Source organism: Somniosus microcephalus, chromosome 2 (genome assembly GCF_052327205.1).
Source record: "Somniosus microcephalus isolate GS21.2 chromosome 2, FLI_Smic_1.0, whole genome shotgun sequence".
NCBI classification, from domain to species: domain Eukaryota; kingdom Metazoa; phylum Chordata; class Chondrichthyes; order Squaliformes; family Somniosidae; genus Somniosus; species Somniosus microcephalus.
This window is the reverse complement of record NC_140988.1, coordinates 105,950,233-105,972,246: the sequence shown is the minus strand read 5'-3', so window position 1 is coordinate 105,972,246 and position 22,014 is coordinate 105,950,233. Positions and strand designations below refer to the sequence as shown.

Below are 22,014 nucleotides of genomic sequence, written 5' to 3'. Positions count from 1 at the left end.
AATCTCCATATCCCTTGATTCCCCTAGAGTCCAAAAATCTATCTATCTCGCAGCCCTCCCACCCCCTCTACCATTGGGAGCTGTAACCCAAACAGGACCACCAATGTCCCCCACCCCCCTTTACAAAACCAACAACAGAACCGTGCTTTTATACCTGACCCAAGACCCCCCTCTAGACCACAGACTGTAGACCAAGAACTGAGAAAGATCATGACGATGCTGAACAGCCTGATAGAAAGCCGGAGAAATTATTAATATTGTTATTTATCATTATCATTATTGTTATCTTATCAGTATTATTACTATTATTAGATAGATATATGTGCATGCCTCATGAAATTTATACTAAATCATCATTTAGCATTATAGAAAATAGTGTTTCCACACGCATCCCACAAAATAGGTCCATTTTATTTCGTTTTATTGAACTATATAAATGCGTTCTTTCCACATAAGCTGCTGGAATATCCAGGGCCTCCGCTCCTCAACTTTTGGGATGAAGAGTACAGACCCTGAATTCCTAAAAGCTATAAAAGACATTGATATAATTGTGTTAACAGAAACATGGTGCCAAAAGGACATGCCGACCCACTGTCCTCCAATGTACCATGAAATCATTGTGCCCTCAGTAAAGAACACTAAGACACGCAAGGGCAGAACCTCCGGGGGAATCCTGGTGTGGTATAAAGGAGAACTGAACAAACACATCTCACCGATAAAACAGGGAAAATCACACGTATGGCTAAAATTAGATAAAAATATAGGAATAGCAAAAAACGATGTTTACTTATGTGCGATCTACATACCTCCAATAGAATCGCCATATTTTGAAGAGGAGATATTTGACACTCTCCACATGGAAATCAGCCATTTCCAGGCCCAAGGAAAGGTGCTACTATGTGGGGACCTAAATGCAAGGACAGGATGTGAACCTGACTTCATAGACCCACAGGGCAACAACCATGTGTTTGGCCAGACCCCTCTATATGTCACACCAGCCATCGCAAACCGAAACAACCTCGATTGTGAAATAAATAAAAGCGGTAGGGAGGTAGTGCAACTCTGCCGAGCCTTAGGCCTGTACATAGTTAACGGTAGGTTCAGAGGGGACTCCTTAGGGAGACTCACATATTCCTCAACTCTTGGGTCTAGTGTGGTGGATTATACAATCACTGACCTGGACCCCTGCGATATCAACGCATTCACTGTCAGGCAGCAATCCCCCCTCTCAGACCATAACCAAATAAATGTGTACCTTAAACTTTCTGCCCAAACTACAGACACAAAAAAGGAACCCAGTAAGCTACATAAAATAAACCAGACATACAGATGGGCCCCAGACAGTGGAGATAAATTCATCACAGCACTAAATTCACCTGATCTCACAAGTAAAATTTCAAAATTTAAAGAAAATCTATATGAGATCACCAGAGATGGTGTAAACATGGCCATAGAGGATATAAATATGATCTTCCATGAGGCAGCTGTAAAAGCCGACCTCGTGAAACAGAAGAGGAAGAGTCACAAAAGACAAAATAAAAATAAGAAATGGTTTGACCACGAATGCAAAAATGCCAGAAAAGACCTGAGAAAAATATCAAACCAAAAGCATCGGCAACCAAACAATCCGGACCTACGTACTAGATACAATGAAACCCTCAAAAGATATAAACACACCATTAGGAACAAAACACAAAACTATACCCACAAAATACTCGAAGAAATTGAAAACTCCACCAATCCAAAACAATTCTGGGAAATGTGGAATAACCTGAGTACAGCACAATTGCAAGCATTACCAATCCAAGATGGCGACATCTGAAGAACACATTTTGAAAACCTCTACAAAGACATCCCAATAAACGAAACAAACCCAAGTCAACATCAGGTCACAGAAAAACTCCACACATTAGAAGCAACAATTAAAGACAACCAAAACCCTCTAGACTCCCCAATCACATGGAAAGAACTGGCCACAAAAACAAAATCTCTCCACCTAAAGAAAGCCTGTGGCCCAGACAACATCAAAAATGAAATGCTCAAGTCCAGCAATATGGAGATGCAGGGTGCGGTACTCAAATTATTCAACATCATATTACGTTCAGGCTGTTTTCCCGATATCTGGTGCCAAGGACTAATCTCCCCCATATATAAAAGCGGAAACAAATCAGACCCAAATAACTACCACGGCATCTGTGTCAACAGTTGTCTAGGGAAGTTATTCTGCAGTATTCTAAATAGTAGATTACTTGATTTTCTTAACAAACATAATATCCTCAGAAAAAACCAAATAGGCTTTCTTCCAAAACACCGCACCGCCGACCATATCTATACCCTTCACACCCTCATTGAAAAACATATACACCAAACAAAAAATGGGAAAATATTCGCCTGTTTCATCGACTTCAAGAAAGCCTTTGACTCTATATGGCACGAAGGGCTCTATTATAAACTTCTTCAGTGTGGAATAGGGGGCAAAGTCTATGACCTTATTAAATCAATGTATCTGAAAAACAAATGCGGGGTCAAAATCGGAGACAAACGCACCGATTTCTTCACCCAGAGAAGAGGCGTCCGACAGGGCTGCAATTTGAGCCTGACCCTGTTCAACATATACATAAATGAATTAGCAGACATGCTGGAGCAAAGCGAGTCACCAGGTCTCCGTCTCCTTGATGGAGAAGTGAAATCCCTGTTCTATGCGGACGACCTGGTTCTGCTGTCTCCCACAGAACAGGGATTACAGCAACAACTAGACCTACTCGACAAATACTGCCAAAATTGGGCTCTAACAGTAAATCTAAAGAAAACCAACATCATGATTTTTCAAAAAAGGCCCAGATGTCAGGAAAACAAATACCAATTTACCCTCAGTGATACCGCTATAGGACACACTATGAGCTACACCTACCTTGGTCTAACTATTACAGCATCAGGGAGCTTCAGCATAGCAGTGAATGCACTAAAAGAAAAAGCCCGAAGAGCCCTATATGCAATAAAAAGAAAATTCTACAACATCCAAATCCCAATCAAAATCTGGCTCAAAATATTTGACAGCATAATCCTGCCCATTGCACTGTACGGTAGTGAAGTATGGGGCCCGCTAAATCACCAAAGCTACACTAAATGGGAAAAACACACAATAGAAGCCCTACATGCAGAATTCTGCCGAAGCATCCTTCGCATCCAAAGAAAAACGCCAACAAATGCATGCAGAGCCGAACTAGGCAGATACCCACTGATAATAAACATCCAAAAACGAGCACTAAACTTCCTAAATCACCTCAAATCTAGCTCCCCAGACACCCTTCATTTCAAAGCCTTTCAGACCCAAGAGCTAAACCCAGAAAAGAGTCCCCTGAGTCAGCTGCTACTGAAACTAAGTACTCAGCCGGACCCTGACCAGCCCCAGACCAACACAGCTGTCCAAACACCAATCCGAGTGAACCAAATCATTAAACAATGCAAAGAAACCTACCTGGAACATTGGAACAAAATAACCGAAAGCCAAAGCAGATTAGAATGTTACCGGGCCCTAAAAAGAGATTATAAACTGGCAGACTACCTCACGACCATCAGAGACACAAAAGAGAGACAGACCCTCACCAGGTACAGACTAAGCGACCACCAACTGGAAATTGAAAAAGGCAGATACAAGAAATCCTGGCAGCCTAGAGAGAATAGAATATGCGATCAATGTCTGGCTGGCGAGGTTGAAACAGAAATGCATTTCCTCCTAAAATGCGAAAAATTCAACACATCAAGAAACATATTATTCAACAAGCTAAGCCAAACAACCCCAGATTTCAAGGAATTGGATGACCTGTCAAAATTGAGATTAGTCCTGGGAGAAGGAGACAGACCATACCTTGGGGCCAAATATGTAACAACATGTCACAACCTGAGGACTGTTTAAAAGTAAGACTGTTTAAAATTAATATTGAACGTACCAAATGAAGTAGAAAGACTGTTTAAAATTAATATTGTTTAAAAGTAATATTGTATGTACCCAACAAATGTCAAATCGATTGACACCTACAGAATGTTGGAAAACTGTACCTTTTTGCTATGTAAGCTTTGGCAATATGGTTCTCTGTAAACTTTCATGCCAATAAAGCATTTGAATTGGAATTGGAATTGGAATTGGAATTGGACTCAGCATTCACAGCCCTCTGGGGCAGAGAATTCCAAAGATTCCTTCTTCATCCATCAACATTCCTGACTTCACTAACATCTCCATGGCTCAGTTGGTAGCACTATCGCCTCTGAGTAAGAAGGCTGTGGTTTCAAAGTCCCACTCCAGAGACTTGAGCACAAAATCTAGGCTGACACTCCAGTGCAGTATGGAAGGAGTGCTGCACTGTCAGAGGTGCTGTCTTTCGGATGAGATGTTAAACCAATGAGATGTCTGCAAACCAACACCACCAGAAACAAATAAACTGTCATTTATCTCATGCTGTTTGTGAGGCCTTGTGTACACATTGGCTGTCACATTTGCCTACAACAGTCACTCTGTTTCAAAAAGTGAATGTGAAAGGCACTATCCAAGTTCTTTCTTTTTAACAGCTCTCCCAATCTGCTGGACAGCACATAGCTAAAAATGTGTTTTCTATTGACGAACCTTCTCTCTCAGCTGCAATATCCTAACCAGTACTCCTCTGAGGTTTACTGTGTTTTTTTCTAAGCTCCTGATATATCCTAATTACCCTTACTTTCTCTATTACTCTTTTCAACAATGATGATGTCCTAAACTAGGTTTCCTTGGTTCTAGGCATTACGTGTATGTCAGGCTATGTTACTTGAAGAAGCTATCCAGCTTCTGTTAATCCTAACCCTAAAATGTGACTTATTCCTACCAACTCCATTATCGCCGCTGGGCTTGATTACAGCAACTGTGGTAATCCTTTATCATTTTTTAAATAAGTTTTAGTAGCTGCAGTCAGAACAGTAGTAGGTGGGAGGGTTCATTCTATGGTCAGACACCGTTGGGAATAAGTCTGTCTTCATTTATAAAGCGTGTGAATTCTCACAAGAGCCAGGACATTGGTTGCTGGTCGAGTCTTCTCTTCTCAAGAAGGGAGCTATAACCACGTCTTTTGTGTCGACCTATCAAACGAAGGCCAGTAACTATTCCGAGTAACTCCTCCCATTCCTTTTTAACACTAGACCTTAAGAAGCCAGTCCCATTACCTTCTGATCAGTCGGTCGATTTCACATCATAGTAGCGGGGAAAATCGGCCAGGAGCAATTCGACTTTTCGCAGCAAACTTTGTAATAATGTGCCCTCTGAGCGCGATAATCTGCCTTTGTCTGGCTACACTCTACCTGGACACGGTCAAAGGGATGGGGATGTATTCTTATGGGCAGACCGAGTTCACCTACAAGCGCAATAATTGCAAACCGATACCCACCGCCCTGGCGCTGTGTCACGGCATCGAATACCCGGAGATGAGGCTCCCTAACCTGCTGGGGCACGAAACCATGGAGGAGGTGCTGCAACAGGCCAGCTCCTGGATCCCGCTGGTACAGAAGCAGTGTCACCCCGACACCAAGAAGTTCCTGTGCTCCCTCTTCGCTCCGGTGTGCATCGATGAGCTGGACGAGCCGATCCAGCCCTGCCGATCGCTCTGCGAGCAGGTGAAGGAGAGCTGCTCCCCGGTCATGTCAGCCTTTGGTTTCCCCTGGCCCGACATGCTGGAGTGCAATCGTTTCCCGGAGGACAACGATCTGTGCATCCCACCCGCGGACTCCAACGAGCACGTCCCCGCGCCCAAAGAAGGTTAGGCTGAAGTGAATCCGAAACTGAGAAAAGTAATAGTATCTTTTAACTGGACGCAAAGTCCAAAGATAGATCAAATGTGTGGACTTTACATATATTATAGATGTGTGTATGTAATATCGACGATTTAAAATTTCGATTTGGATTTTTTTCTAACAATGCTGTTTCTCTCTCATACAGCATTCGCTCTTTGGTTGCAACACCCTGAGAAACACTCATAGTATCTCATCTCTCTGTCTATAAGAGAGAGATGCCCAAGTTACCTTTCTGATACACCGACACCAAATTAATTCGAAACAGAATACTTACTTGCTACAAAAACAAACATATGTCGGTACCGATTTCTAGTGCTTCTAGTGCTGGTGGGCATGTTTCTCCAGTGAGTTAGTTGTATAGTGTCTGATATCAGCAGCGGAAGGAGGAATCGCTGTGATTTGATTTCAGAATGTTTATAATCAATGATCAATCCATATTTGGTTCGCTTATCAAATGAAACTTAGTGACCGCTCGGCAAAATGGTACTTTTTTATAATTTAAAAGAATTTGCAAGATTTTCGCTAGCATTTCAGCTTACATTTCATCTGTATTTTGTGAATGCTGTCCTTTTTAAAATGTTTTAATGTGTTGCAGATGTTAAGACGCGATTCACCGAGCAACGCGGCTTTTTCTAACAACTGCCACAACTGGAGAAGTGACTGGTGTCAGAATTGCTGTTTTATAAGCTTACTTGGGAGTTTTAGGACATTCACTGCTTCTGGTGAATCATAAATTTAAATTAGGATCGTTCTCCCTGGCCAAAACTGCTCTTTTCCAATGCTTGGGTGTTTTAAAGGGAGAAAACAAAGCAATGCATTTAAAAGCGATCGGCGAATGCAAATTTAGGAGCTTTGCCTATGACTGTGCCGTACAAAGCGTCACAGTGGGCAGTCGGGACCCAACAGCGCATCCATTTAAATTGTGAAGACCTTTTGAGCACTTGTGACCGAATAGGAGGAGCACTTCGCTTTTTATCGTTTGTTTTAAAGAACAATCCACGGTCCATTTGATTTACTATTGTGTTTATTCCCGTCCCATCTGGGGCAAGCGCGCAGTTTGTAGCGAGGGGCAGTGGCCCCAGTACCTCAGGCTCGAAATCCGTGGAAAGAGCCCCAGCTGATCCTTTCATTTCTCTTTAATGCGCTGCGCAATCTTCCCGGTGAGGATCATTTCTTCTAAGCATATTCCGGGAGGGAAATGGTAACCGGAGGTATTTAAATACTTCATAAAAAATAGTTCACTTCATAAAAATAGCAAAACCCGTGGAAAATCTGGAAGCTATAAAGAAGGTGGAAAGTCCAGGCTGTAATAATTAAATCTTGCCTGCGCTGGGACCATACCCAGAATTAGAGTCCAAGATAAAACTGTGCAGTCTGAGAATACAAAAAGCATTCATCGATGCACGTGCACTGCTTTTCAGAACCAAAAATCTGCGACGCTTGCAAAGACAGAGAGCAAAACGACAACGAAATTGTCGAGAACTACTGCAAAAATGATTTTGGTAAGTTGCGGTTTTCCCAAAAGCTTCACGGAGGGAATGGGACAAGTCCATTAATGTTGGCTGCTTGTTTATAACTGGCTGTAAATCGAATCCTGTGTGCTTTCTTGCTGCTTGCCTGTTTTCTTGCTGTTCCAATAACAGGGAGTGTGATTTCACCAAACGCTGTTTCAACATTGCCTTTAAAAAGAAACCCCGTGGTTTCATTTAATCAAACGTCCAGCATGAAGTGCAATGTTCCCCTCCACACAATCTTCTCTTAATTACCCAGGGGGAAAGACATTGTCCAACTAGCGATACTGACAAACCTAACTCAGTAGGTTCAAGAAACCGAGGTACAGTATTTAGCCAGGTCAAGATTGAAGTCCTGAATACGTGACACCGATGAGGAAGGTGCTCTGAAAAAAAGGGGGCACTGGTAAAATGCTCACAGTCGAGTGGCTGGCTTGTTTTACAAGCGAGAGCCTGTGTTTTATTGATTCACAGTTCTGATGAAATACATACCAAATGTTACCAGCTGCTGACTGGCTTGCGGGTTATGAGGTTTCAAACGTTGGCGTTGTTTTTGACGCTGCAGTTTGACGCATGGAGCTCTGGATCGTAAGTGATTGGGAAGGAAGCGAGAGCTAGGACGGAGGAAAGGCGCCGTCTCCCCAGCACCCGGTAGCATATGCGTTTTGTTACAAATAATTTTCTGATTATGAAGGCTGGAATTCTGCACATTCCACCACTGACTGTAAGAACCTTTCTCTCTTTTATTCGGTTTCACATTACTGGCCCCAGTGCTGGAAACGAAGCCACCTGTTCCCCACATTTATCAGTCTTGTCATCTTGACAGTTTCATTTGGGTTATCCGTGGCAACACCGCCACCCCTCCACCACCAGACGCGTTAACATGTCATATTTTTAATCCTTTCCTAATTAGCTTTGAAGATAAAAGTGAAAGAGATTTCCTACATCAATGGGGACACAAAGATCGTCCCCGAGACAAAAAGCAAGACTATTTACAAGCTGAATGGAGTGACCGAGAAGGATCTGAAGAGAAGTGTATTGTGGCTGAAGGATGGCCTGCAGTGTACCTGCGACGAGATGAACGACATCAATGCCCCCTACTTAGTGATGGGACAAAAGCTCGATGGGAACCTGGTCATAACCTCGGTGAAGAGATGGCAGAAAGGGCAGCGAGAGTTTAAGAGAATTGCTCGCAGCATCCGCAAACTGCAGTGTTAAACAGCGACCTGTTTGCCGAGTGTAACACTAAAAACCCGCAGTCCACGCGGTTTACGTTTGTTAGCATTTTTTTAATGATATTAATAGGGTATTACTGTCCTTTGAAACAAACATACTTCTCATTAAACGGCGTTTAAACTGAGAGACCATCATTAATATAATGAATTGCAGACGATAAGTTGTAAAGACGATAGCCTGTTGTATTTTTAATATATCAGCTCCTTTCTATAGTCCCAACAGGATCATTTCGCCCAAAACAATCCTTTTTATATGACTTGGGGTTTTTCGTTTCATGCTCTGGTACATCAGTGTTGATTTGATTTATATATATACATATATAAGAAACACGCTGTAGCCATATCATTTTGTCAAACAAGCATCAAGGATGCCACTCTTACCTTGAAACCAGAGACTCAAAAATTGATTTTTAAATGAAAAAATTGTATCTTCAGAGATCCCGTCTCAAAAGGAATTTGACCGGCTATATCACATGTTGGAGAATTTTAAAATCTCTTTTTATATTTGGAAACAATCTTCTCCAGTGAGTCTCTTGAATTGCAGATACCTTTAACCATAAGCACTTCAATATCTGAAGTCGGCTATGTTTGAAGCATAGAAAATTCGGCGATTTCCACTAACGACCCTCCGCACACTGCTGTAGCACTGACGTTTACCACCACTGCCATAGAATCTAGTAGCTATACTTACGTTAGGGAATTGTCATTAGTCAAAGTTAACACATCCAACAAAACACGGCCAAATAATAAATTCTCAAATATTACTTTATTCGAAACCAAAGTGAGTGCTGGAAAAGTTGCAGTTAGTTGGAGCGTTGTTTATATTCCTATACTAAATACATCCAAGTGTAAATGCATCTGCCAAAAAAAGGTGCAAAGATTGGTCCGAGACGTTTGGCGTTTTTATGCAAATACTTAGATTTTGCATCGAATATCTTTAATGCATTCTAAACCATTTGGTAACATCTTTTAAATAAAACATGTGACGTATAGTAACGGTTTCTGCACCGATAAGCCTAGTAAAATATATACATTTGAGACTGAAGTAGTAATTTGTTCGGGGTCAACCAGTAGGACTTCTGTATTTTAAGCAAAGTAAGCAACCACCGCTACCTTTTGAATAATATAATTTATAAATCTGATACTCCTGTGTAAAGCTAAGAACTGATGGTGAGTTCTGGGCGCCTCTCTAACTTGTTTCCTTGCATCTCGATTTATTGCAAACTACAATTTAATCGGCATTATTGTAAAATATCCAACTGAATTATTATCTGCAAGGGTTGTAAATATTGCTTTGTGTCTTTGTAAATAATTCAGATAAACAGTATATTCTTGTACATAGACGTCTTGTTATTGGATTCCCGTGTTCGTAAATGTACCCAAATCTGTCGTCTTTCTGAAGTTGTTTGGACGTCCTGTTAAAATCACTTGCCTGAAATAAAGACTGGGTATAAACAAGTTTCGGTTAGTATGACAAAATGTATTAAGGAGCATGCTGCAGTTTCTTTTAACCCTAAGGGCACAGGTGTTAAATCAAAAACTGTAGGGAAGAAAATCCTTCATAGCCACGCAAATTATACAAGAACTTTTTTTTTAAAAACACTAGGTCATGGGTTTTGTACCACCGATATAAGAAACGTGCTGGGACGTTTCTGTGAAGGTAGAGGGGAGGGGGAGGTAGCTAGCATCACGATGGTGCCACATTTTAGTAACTAGACTAAACGAATAAGCGAGTGGAGAATAAGGTATGGGAATGATCAGGCATCTGGCATCTGGAAAATACAGACCATCTTTTCAAAATAATGCGTCAGAGACTTGTGCAGCAACTAGGAGACCCTAATAAATTAAATAATCCATTAGTATAAGAAATCACTAGTACCTATGACTGAAACATTGCTACTGGTGGATTTTGCAGTACCTAATATATAAGCATGCTATGTAAGTACAATATACGTCATGGATATATTGTCTGTGTAGCAACCAATGCAATCCGCTGAATAATTTAGGTCAGCTGATCAGGGGGCAAATTGATATGAAGGTCAGAAAATCACACAATCATTGAATGATGCAGAAGTAGACCATTCAGCCCATCGACCTGTGCTGGCTCTTTGAAAGAGCTATCCAATTAGTCCCACTCCCTTGCTCTTTCCCCAAAGCCATATTTTTTCCCCTTCAAGTACTTAGCCAATTCCCATTTGAAAGTTACTATTGAATCTGCTTCCACCACCCTTTCAGGTAGTACATTCCAAATGACAACAATGCGTGTGAAAAAAACATTTCCTCATGTTGCCTCCGGTACTTTTGCCAATCACCTTAAATCTGTGTCCTCTGGTTACCGACCTATCTGCCACTGGAAACAGTTTATCCTTACTTACTCTATCAAAGCCCTTCACAATTTTGAATGCTACCATAAAATCTCCTCTTAGCCTTCCCTGCTTTAAGAACAACCCCAGGTTCTCCAGTCTCTCCACATAACTGAAGTCTCTCATCCCTGGTACCATTCTAGACAATTTCTTCGGCACCCTCTCTAAGGCCTTGACATCCTTCCTAAAGTGTGGTGTCCAGAATTGAACACTATACTGTTTTGTAAAGGTTTAGCAGAACTTGCTTGCTTTTGTACTCTATGCCTCTGTTAATAAAACCAAGATCCCATATGCTTTTTTAACAACCTTCTCAACTTGTTCTGCCACTTTCAAAGACTTGTGTATGTACACCCCCAGGTCTCTCTGTTCCTGCAGCCCCTTAAAATTGTACCATTTAGTTCATATCGCCTCTCATTATTTCTTCCAAAATCTATCACTTCACACTTCTCTGCGAGAAATTTCATCGACCATGTATCTGCCTCATTTCACCAATCTGTCTATGTCCTCCTGAAGTCTGTTACTATCCCTTTCACTATTCACTACATTTCCAAGTTTTGTGTCATCTGAAAACTTTGAAATTATGCCCTGTATATCCAAGTCCAGGTCATTCATATATATCAAAAAGAGCAGTGGTCCTAATATCTGGAGAACACCACTGTATACTTCCCTCCAGTCTGAAAAAAAGCATTCACCACCACTCTCTGCTTTCTGTCCCTTAGCCAATTTCTTATCCACGCTGCCACTTGTCAACCACTATTGAAAGTCCATACAGGCAACATCAACCGCACTACCTTCATCAGTCCTCTCCGTTACTTCATCAAAGAACTCAATCAAGTTAGTCAAACACAATTTGCCTTTGTGTTTCTCTCTTCAAAGATTCTGCCTGACCTGCTGAGTTTCTCCACATTTTCTGTTTTTATTGCCTTTAACAAATCCATGCTGACTTTCATTTATTAGCCCATAATTTTTCAAGTGACAATTCATTCTGTCTTGGTTTATTGTCTTTAAAAGTTTCCCCACTACCAACATTAGGCTGACTGACCTGTAAATGCCTGGTTCATCCCTCTCCCCTTTTTTAAACAGAGGTGTAACATTTGCAATCCTCTAGTCATCTGGCACCATATCTAAGGAGGATTGGAAGAATGTGGCCAGTGTCTCCACTATCTCCACCCTTACTTCCCACAGTAACCTAGGATGAATCCCATCTGGACCGAATGACTTTTCTACTTTGAGTATTGTCACTCTTTTAAGTAGCTCCTCTTTATCTATTCTCATCCTATCCTATAAATACTATTTAAAACCCCAAATATTAATTTTGTATCACTTATAGAGCTTTAACCACCAACAAAAATGCAATACAATTTGTTGATTGACGGTGAAATAATTAGAATTCTCCAAATGTTCACACGTTCTTTATTCTACAACATAGATTAAATGCATATTGTACAGAAAGGTCATTAAAGGGCGTACAGCTAGAATAAATATAAAATAAATACAAAAGGTGACAATTTTTGTTAGGCAAGGATATTAAGGGTTATGGAACCAAGGTGAGTAGATGAAGTTAAAATACAGATCAGCCATGATCTAATTAAATGGTGGAACAGGCTCATGGGGCTGAATGGCCTACTCCTGTTCCTATGTTCCTATTACATAGAATTACATAGAATATACAACTCAGCAACAGGCCATTCAGCCCAGCTAGTCTGTGCTGGTGTTTATACTGCACACAAGTCTCCTCCCATTCCATCTGCCTCATCTCAGCCTTTCAGCATATCTTTCTATTTCCCTTTTCTCTCATGTACTCGTCAAGCTTCCCTTTGAAAGCATCCAAGCTATTTGCCTCAACCACTTCCTGTTCCACATTCTTACCACTCTCTGAGTAAAGACATTGCTCCTTATTTCCTTATTGGATTTATTAGTAAGTATCTTGTATTTATGGCCCCTAGTTTTGGATTCTCCCACAAGTAGAAACATTCTCTCCACATATACCCTGTCCAACCCATTCATAATTTTAAAGACCTCTATCCGGTCACCTGTAAATCTTCACTTTTCTAAAGAAAAAGCCCCAACCTGTTCAATGCTTCCCAATAGCTGTAATCTCTCAGTTATAGTACCATTCGTGTAAATCTTTTTTGCACTTTTTCAAGTGCTTCTATGCCCTTTTTGTAGCATGGAGACCAGTACTCTAGGTGCAGCCTGACAGGTTTATCATAACTTCACTACTTTTGAATTGTATACCCCTAGAAATAAAGAAAGACTTGCATTTATACAGCGCCTTTTATGACTACTGGTCATCCCAAAGCATTTACAGGCAATGAAGCACTTTTTGAAGTGTAGTCACTGTTGTAATATGGGAAACGTGGCAGCCAATTCGCACACAGCAAGCTCCCACAAACATATTTTGGTTCTGTCTTCACAAAGGAGGACACAAATAACCTCCCAGAGATGTCGGGGAACATAGGGTCTGATGAAAGGGAGGAACTGAAAGAAATCAGTATTTGTAGGGAAATGGTGTTAGGGAAATTGATGGGATGGAAGGCCGATAAATCCCCAGGGCCTGATAATCTACATCCTAGGGTACTTAAGGAAGTGGCCCTAGAAATAGTAGATGCATTGCTGATCATCTTCCAACATTCGATGGATTGGAGGGTAGCTAATGTTACCCCACTATTCAAAAAAGGTGGTAGAGAGAAAACAGGGAATTACAGACCGGTAAGCCTGACATCGGTAGTGGGGAAAATGCTAGAGTCCATTATAAAAGATGTAATAGAGCACTTGGAAAACAGTGACAGGATCGGACAAAGTCAACATGGATTTACAAAAGGTAAGTCGTGCTTGACTAATCTACTGGAATTTTTGAGGATGTAACTGGTAAAATAGGTAAGGGAGAACCAGTGGATGTGGTGTATTTGGACTTTCAGAAGGCTTTCGATAAGGTCCCGCATAAGAGATTAGTGTGTTAAGTTAAGGCACATGGGATTGGGGACAAGGTATTGACTTGGATAAAGAACTGGTTGGCAGACAGAAAGCAAAGAGTTGGAATAAACAGGTCTTTTTCCGAGTGGCAGGCAGTGACTAGTGGGGTACCGCAGGGATCGGTCCTTGGACCCCAGCTATTCACAATATATATTAATGATCTAGACAAGGGAACTAGATGTAATATCTCCAAATTTGCAGATGACACAAAGCTGGGTGGGGATGTGTGCTGTGAGGAGGATGCCAAGAAACTCCAGGATGATTTGGACAGGTTGGGTGATTGGGCAGAAGCATGGCAGATGCAATATAACGTGGATAAATGTGAGGTTATCCACTTTGGTGGCAAAAACAGGAAGGCAGATTATTATCTGAATGGCAATAGATTGGGAGAAGGGGAAGTGCAACGAGACCTGGGTGTCCTTGTGCACCAGTCGCTGAAGGTATGCATGCAGGTGCAGCAGGCGGTTAAGAAGGCAAATGGTATGTTGGCCTTCATAGCGAGAGGGTTTGAGTACAGGAACAAGGATGTCTTGCTGCAGTTGTACAGGGCCTTGGTGAGACCACATCTTGAGTATTGTGGTATTGTGTGCAGTTTTGGTCGCCTTATCTGAGGAAGGATGTTCTTGCCATGGACGGAGTTCAGCGAAGATTCACCAGGCTGATACCTGGGATGGCAGGAATGACGTATGAGGAGAGATTGGGTCGATTGGGCTTGTATTCGCTGGAGTTTAGAAGAATGAGAGGGGAGCTCATTGAAACTTATAAAATTCTGACAGAACTGGACAGACTAGATGCAGGAAGGATGTTCCCGATGGTCGGGGAGTCCAGAACCAGGGGTCACAGTCTGAGGATAAGGGGTAAGCCATTTAGGACTGAAATGAGGAGGAATTTCTTCACCCAGAGAGTGGTGAACCTGTGGAATTCTCTACCACAGAAGGCAGTAGAGGCCAATTCATTAAATATATTCAAGAATAAGTTGGATATATTTCTTAAGGCTAAAGGGGTATGGGGAGAAAGCAGGGACCGGGTACTGAATTTGGATGATCAGCCATGATCGCATTGAATGGCGGAGCAGGCTCGAGGGGCCGAATGGCCTACTCCTGCTCCTATCTTCTATGTTTCTATGTTTCACACAGCAATGTGATAATGACCAGATAATCTGTTTTAGTGATGTTGATTGAGGGATAAATAATGGCCAGGACACCGGGGATAACTCCCTTGCTCTTCTTTGAAATAATGCCATGGGATCTTTTATGTCCACCTGAGAGAGCAGACAGGACCTCGGTTTAATGTCTCATCTGAAAGACGGCACCTCCAACAGTGCAGCATTTCCTCAGCACTGCACTGCAGTATCAGCCGAGATATTTTTGCGCTCAAGTCTCTGGAGTGGGACTTGAACCCACACCCTTCAGATTCAGAGGCGAGAGTGCTACCGACTAAGCCACAGCCGACAGTACTTTGTTAGCATTTTTAATTGCTTTGCGATGCTGCTTTTAAGATCGTGCAGTAGTCTCCTGAGTGCATCTCACTCTCTAACTGGTATAATACGGGTGAGGGCGATGGTTCCTCTGGGGAGTACAGCCACAGCCAAATCCACGGCATCACAGGTGGCTCAGCTGTACAAAGGGGGAGGAGGAAGATCGGGAAAGCAATAGTGATAGCAGATTCAATAGTTAGAGGAACAGACAGGTGTTTCTGCGGCCACAGACGTGATTCCAGGATGGTATGTTGCCTCCCTGGTGCCAGGGTCAAGGATGTCACTGAGCGGCTGCAGGACATTCTGAGTGGGGAGGGTGAACAGCCAGAGGTCGTGGCCCATATCAGTATCAACGACATAGGTAGAAAGAGGGATGAGGTCCTGCATGCAGATTTTAGGGGTCCAGGAAAGAGATTAAAAAGCAGGACCTCAAAGATAGTAATCTCTGGATTACTCCTGGTGCCACAAGCTAATGAGTATAGAAATAGGAGGATAGAGCAGATGAATGCATGGCTGGAGAGATGGTGCAGGAGGGAGGGCTTTAGATTCCTGGGATACTGGGACCAGTTCTGGGGGAGGTGGGACTTGTACAGGCCACATGGGTTGCACCTCAACAGAGCCGGAACCAATATCCTCACAGGAGGTGGGGTTTGCTAGAGCTGTTGGGGAGGGTTTAAACTAATTTGGCTGGGGGATGGGCACCAGGATGTAGCATTAGGAAGGAGAAACAAGGTGCACAAAGGATTGGAAGAGACAGATAGCACTAGAGTAGTAAATAGCACGGTATTAGGTGAGGTCAGACTAAGCGAGAATATAAGAAGGTTTAAGATAGGTTTACAGTGCATGTGTGTAAACACATGAAACATGGTAAATAAGGTTGGTGAGCTGCAGGTGCAAATAACCACATAGGAATATGATATCATGGCTCAAAAAAGGGCAGGATTGGGTACTAAATATTCCTGGATATAAGGTGTTCAGGGAAGATAGGGAAGGAAAGAAAGGAGGTGGGTGGCAGTATTGATTAAGGAGAATATTACAGTGCTGGAGAGAGAGGATGTCCTGGAGGGGTCAAGGACAGAATCTATTTGGTTAGAGTTAAGAAACAATTGAGGTGCCATTACACTACTAGGTGTATTCCATAGGCTGCCAACTAGCGGGAAGGATATAGAGGAGCAAATTACAAGGAAATTATAGAGAGGTGCAAGAGCTATAGAGTAGTGATAATGGGGAACTTCAATTATCCTAATAGAGACTGAGATAGTAATAGTGTAAAGGGTAGAAAGGGGGAAGAATTTCTGAAGTGTGTTCAGGAGAACTTTCTTGATCAGTACGTTTCCAGCCCAACGAGGAAGGAGGCATTGCTGGATCTGGTTCTGGGGAATGAGGTGGGTCAAGTGGAGCAAGTGTCAGTAGGGGAACATTTAGGGAACAGTGATCATAGTATCATAAGGTTTAGATTAGCTATGGAAAAGGACAAGGAGCAATCTAGAGTAAAAATACTTAGTTGGAGGAGGGCCAATTTCAGTGGGATGAGAACGGATCTGGCCCGGGTAAATTGGAATCAAATATTGGCAAGCAAAACTGTTATCGAACAATGGGCTGCCTTTTAAGAGATGGTTTGGGTACAGTCGAGATACATTCCCACAAGGGGGAAAGCAAAGCCAGAGCTCCCTGGATGACGAAAGAGATAGCGAGTAAGATGAAGCAGAAAAAGGGGGTGTATGACAGATGTCAGGATGAGAATACAAGTGAGAACCAGGCTGACTATAGAAAGTTCCGAAGGGAAGTGAAAAAGGAAATAAGAGGGGCAAAGAGAGAGTATGAGAATAGACTGGCAGCTAACATAAAAGGGAATCCAAAAGTCTTCTATTGGCATATAAATAATAAACAGGTAGTAAGAGGAGGAGTGGGGCCGATTAGGGACCATAAAGGAGACCTATGCAGGCAAAGGGCATGGCTGAGGTACTAAATGAGTACTTTACATCTGTCTTTACCAAGAAAGAGGATGATGCCAAAGTCGTAGTGAAAGAGGAGGTATTTGAGATATTGGATGGGATAAAAATTGATAAAGAGGAGGTACTACAAAGGCAGGCTGTACTTAAAGTAGATAAGTCACCAGGACCGGGTGGGATGCATCCTAGGATGCTGAGGGAGGTAAGGGTAGAAATTGCTGAAGTACTGGCCATAATCTTCCAATCCTCCTTAGATATGGGGTTGGTGCCAGAGGACTGGAGAATTGCAAATGTTACACCTTGTTCAAAGAAGGGTGGAAGGATAAACTCAGCAACTTCGGACCAGTCAGTTTAACCTTGGTAGTGGGGAAGCTTTTAGAAATGATAATCCGGGACAAAATTAACAGTCACTTGGACAAGTGTGTATCAATTAAGGAAAGCCAGCATGGATTTCTCAAAGGCAAATCATGTTTAACTAACTTGATGGAGATTTTTGATGAGCTAACAGAGAGGTTGATGAGGGTAATGTGGTTGATGTGATGTACAAGGATTTCCAAAAGGTGTTTGATACAGTGCCACATAATAGGCTTAGCAGCAAGTTGAAGCCCATGGAATAAAAGGGACAGTGGCAGCATGGATACGAAATTGGCTAAGTGACAGGAAACAGAGTAGTGGTGAACGGTTGTTTTTCAGACTTGAGGAAGGAATACAGTAGTGTTCCCCAGGGGTCGGTTCTAGGACCACTGCTTTTCTTGATATATATTAATGACTTGGACTTGGGTGTAAAGGACACAATTTCAAAATTTGCAAATGTCACAAAACTTGGAAGTATAGTGAGCAGTGAGGAGGATAGTGATATACTTCAAGAGGACATAGGCAGGCTGGTGGAATGGGCGGACACATAGCAGATGAAATTTAACGTAGAAAAGTGCAAAGTGATACATTTTGGTAGGAAGAACGAGGAGAGGCAAAATAAACTAAAGGGTATAATTCTAAAGGGGGTGCATGAAGAGAGAGACCTGGGAGTATATGTGCACAAATCGTTGAAAGTGACAGGGCAGGTTGAGAATGCAGTTAAAAAAGCATACGGGATCCTAGGCTTCATAAATAGAGGTATAGAGTATAAAAGCAGGAAGTTATGATGAATCTTTATAAAACACTGTTTGGCATCAACTGGAGTATTATGTCCAATTCTGGGCACTGCACTTTAGGAAGGATGTGAAGGCCTTAGAGAGGGTACAGGAAAGATTTACAAGAATGGTTCCAGGGATGAGGGACTTCAGTTACGTGGATAGATTGGAGAAGCTGGGGTTGTTCTCCTTAGAGCAGAGAAGGTTGAAAGGAGATTTGATAGAGGTGTTCAAAATCATGAAGGGTCTAGACAGAGTAGATAGAATCTGTTCCCTTTGGTGAAAGGATTGAGAACCAGAGGACACAGATTTAAGGTGATTGTCAGAAGAACCAAAGGCGACATGAGGAAAAACTTTTTTACGCAGCGAGTGTTTATGATCTGTAATGCATTGCCTGAATTGGTGGTGGAGGCAGACTCAATCGTGGCTTTCAAAAGGGAACTGGATCAGTACCTGAAGGAAAAAATTTGCAGGGCTACACGGGAAGGGCAGGGGAGTGGGACTAGCTGACGTGCTCTTGCAGAGAGCTGGCATGGGCTTGATGGGCTGAATGGCCTCCTTCTGTGCTGCAATCGTTCTATGATTCTAATGATTTGTCCACTTGTATCCCTAGATCCCTTTGCTCTTCTACTCCATTCAGGTTTTTTTTTAATTTTCTAAGGTGTTGGTGATGTTTCTATTTTTCCTACCAAAGTGCATCGCCTCACATTTATCTATGTTAAAGTTCATTTGGATGTTGTAATCTCACACATGCCTCCATGTGCTTTTTTACTGGATGGTGGATAGATGAACACTTTAATGAGACGAGACCAATTATAAATCAACATGCAGATTAACTTTACAAATAATTTGTGAATAACCAGAGTAACATGCAGTGAATTTTAATCTATTTTATAACTTTGAACATAACAAATCACACTACACTAGCCCTGTTAGCAGGCTAAATCCATTTTTTCCTGACCATTGATTTCCCTGAAACTGCCCAACCCAAAGCTTAAATTTCATTACCAGCTGTCAGCAGACTGTGTGACAATTCCCTATGTATTCTTACTTAACTGAGTTGGAAGCTAAAAGCTAACATGCCCCTAGGTCTCCCTGCCTGGAGATTGGCCAGTTGAGTTGCCAAGCAAACCAATACCTGATTATAGCCTCATCAACGTTTCTTCTATGTAAGTACAGACAGTTTAATGTTGCAGTTATTCTATATTTGGCATTGGTACTCCGCTACCTCATGCATCATGCCGACATTGCATGTGCAGTGTAAAGCTGCTATTTACAAAGTGATACTAAAAAGGTATCAGCAGAGGAGTGCCTGGAAGAAATTAATTTGCATTACGATTGCAATTCGCAGACTGGCACATCACAAAGAAATCTTCCCACAGTGAACCTTCATATTGTATAAACATCCCAATAATAATAGATAATCAAGGGGCTATAGGGAGGGAGGTACTTAAAACAATCTCTATCACTACAGAAAAAGTACTAGACAAACTAATGAGGCTAAAGGCCGACAAGTCCCCTGGACCTGATGGCCTACATCCTAGGGTCCTAAAAGAAGTGGCTGCAGAGATAGTGGATGCGTTGGTTGTAATCTACCCAAATTCCCTGGATTCTGGAGAGGTCCCAGCAGATTGGAAAACTGCAAATGTAACTCCACTATTCAAGAAAGGAGGGAGACAGAAAGCAGGAAACTATAGGCCCGTTAGCCTAATATCTGTCATTGGGAAAATGCTGGAATCCATTATTAAGGAGGTAATAGCAGGACATTTAGAAAATCATAAGACAATCAAGCAGAGTCAACGTGGTTTTATGAAAGGGAAATCGTGTTTGACAAATTTGCTAGAGTTCTTTGAGGATGTAACAAATAGGGTGGACAAAGGGGAACCAGTGGATGTGGTGTATTTGGATTTCCAGAAAGCATTCGATAAGGTGCCACATAAAAGGTTACTGCACAAGATAAGAGCGGGGGTTGGGGGTAATATTTTGGCATGGATAGGGGATTGGCTAACAGAGAGTCGGGATAAATAGTTCATTTTCTGGTTGGCACAGGGATCAGTGCTGGGGCCTCAACTATTTACAATCTATATTAATGACTTGGATGATGAGACCAAGTGTACTGTAGCCAAATTTGCTGATGATACAAAGATAGGTGGGTTAGCAAGTTGTGAGGAGGACATAAAGAGACTGCAAAGGGATATAGATAGGTTAAGTGAGTGGGCAAAAATTTGGTAGGTGGAGTACAATGTGGGAAAATGCGAGGTTATCCACTTTGGAAGGAAGAATGAAAAAGCAAATTATTATTTAAATGGAGTGAGACTACAAAATGCTGCGGTACAAAGGGATCTGGGGGTCCTAGTACATGAAACACAAAAAGTTAGCATGCAGGTACAGCAAGTAATTAGGAAGGCTAATGGAATGGTGGCCTTTATTGCAAGGGGTATGGAGTATAAAAGTAGGGAAGTTTTGATGCAACTTTACAGGGTGCTGGTGAGACCGCACCTGGAGTACTGTGTACAGTTGTGATTTCCATATTTAAGGAAGGATATACTTACATGGAGGCTGTTCAGAGAAGGTTCACTAGACTGATTCCTGGGATGAAGGGGTTGACATATGACGAAAGGTTGAGCAGGTTGGGCCTATACTCATTGGAGTTTAGAAGAATGAAAGGTGATCTTGTTGAAACATAAGATTCTGAGGGGGATTGACAGGGTGGATGCTGAGAGGATGTTTCTCCTAGTGAGGGTATCTAGATCGAGGGGGCATAGTTTCAGAATAAGAGGTCACTCATTAAAGACAGAGATGAGGAGGAATTTCTTCTCTCAGAGGGTCGTGAATCTTTGGAATTCTCTACCCCGGAGAGCTGTGGAGGTGGAATCACTGAATATATTCAAGGCGGAGATAGACAGACACTTAAACTACAAGGGAGTCAAGGGGTATGGGGAGAGAGCGGGAAAGTGGTTTTGAGGACAAGATTGGATCAGCCATGATCTTATTGAATGGCGGAGTAGGTTCAAGGGGCCGATTGGCCTACTCCTGCTCCTGTTTCTTATGTTCTTATAAAAGCAAAATAGTGCAGATGCTGGAAATCTGAAATAAAACAGAAAATGCTGGAAATACTCAGCAGTTCAGGCAGCATCTGTGGAGAGAGAAAGGTAGAGTTAAAGGTAGGGTCATTGACCTGGAATGTTAACCCAATCTTTCTCTCTTCACAGGTGCTGCCTGATGTCTTGGCTGTTTCTTGACATTGTATGTGTGCCTGTGTGCAATGTGTGTACTTAACCTGACATGTGCAGGACTCCTGTGTCCAAGATATTCAACTGACCCTCCGTCCAGCAGTGTGATTTCACCGTATGAAGAGCCTTTTATATTATAAGTCGGATCTTCTCCTGGATTTACTTGTAAATGATGGCACTACTCACTTTAAACAAGACAGAGGTCGATAAATTTTTGTGAACTAAGGGAATTAAGGGATATGGGGATAGTGCGGGAAGATGGAGTTGAGGTAGAAGATCAGCCATGATCTTGTTGAATGGCGGAGCAGGCTTGAAGGGCCAAA

The 22,014-nt window shown here is 42.2% G+C and overlaps 1 protein-coding gene across 1 annotated transcript; it reads left to right on the top strand.

Annotated features, from left to right (window-relative positions):
- The first annotated feature begins 4,997 nt into the window (after nucleotides 1-4,997).
- On the top strand, nucleotides 4,998-10,018 carry sfrp2 (secreted frizzled-related protein 2). Its single transcript, XM_085961422.1, has 3 exons — nucleotides 4,998-5,779; nucleotides 7,236-7,316; nucleotides 8,239-10,018. Exons 1-3 carry the CDS (start codon nucleotides 5,278-5,280, stop codon nucleotides 8,541-8,543), a joined length of 888 nt encoding a protein of 295 aa, XP_085817548.1. The 5' UTR covers nucleotides 4,998-5,277; the 3' UTR covers nucleotides 8,544-10,018.
- The last annotated feature ends 11,996 nt before the right edge of the window (nucleotides 10,019-22,014 follow it).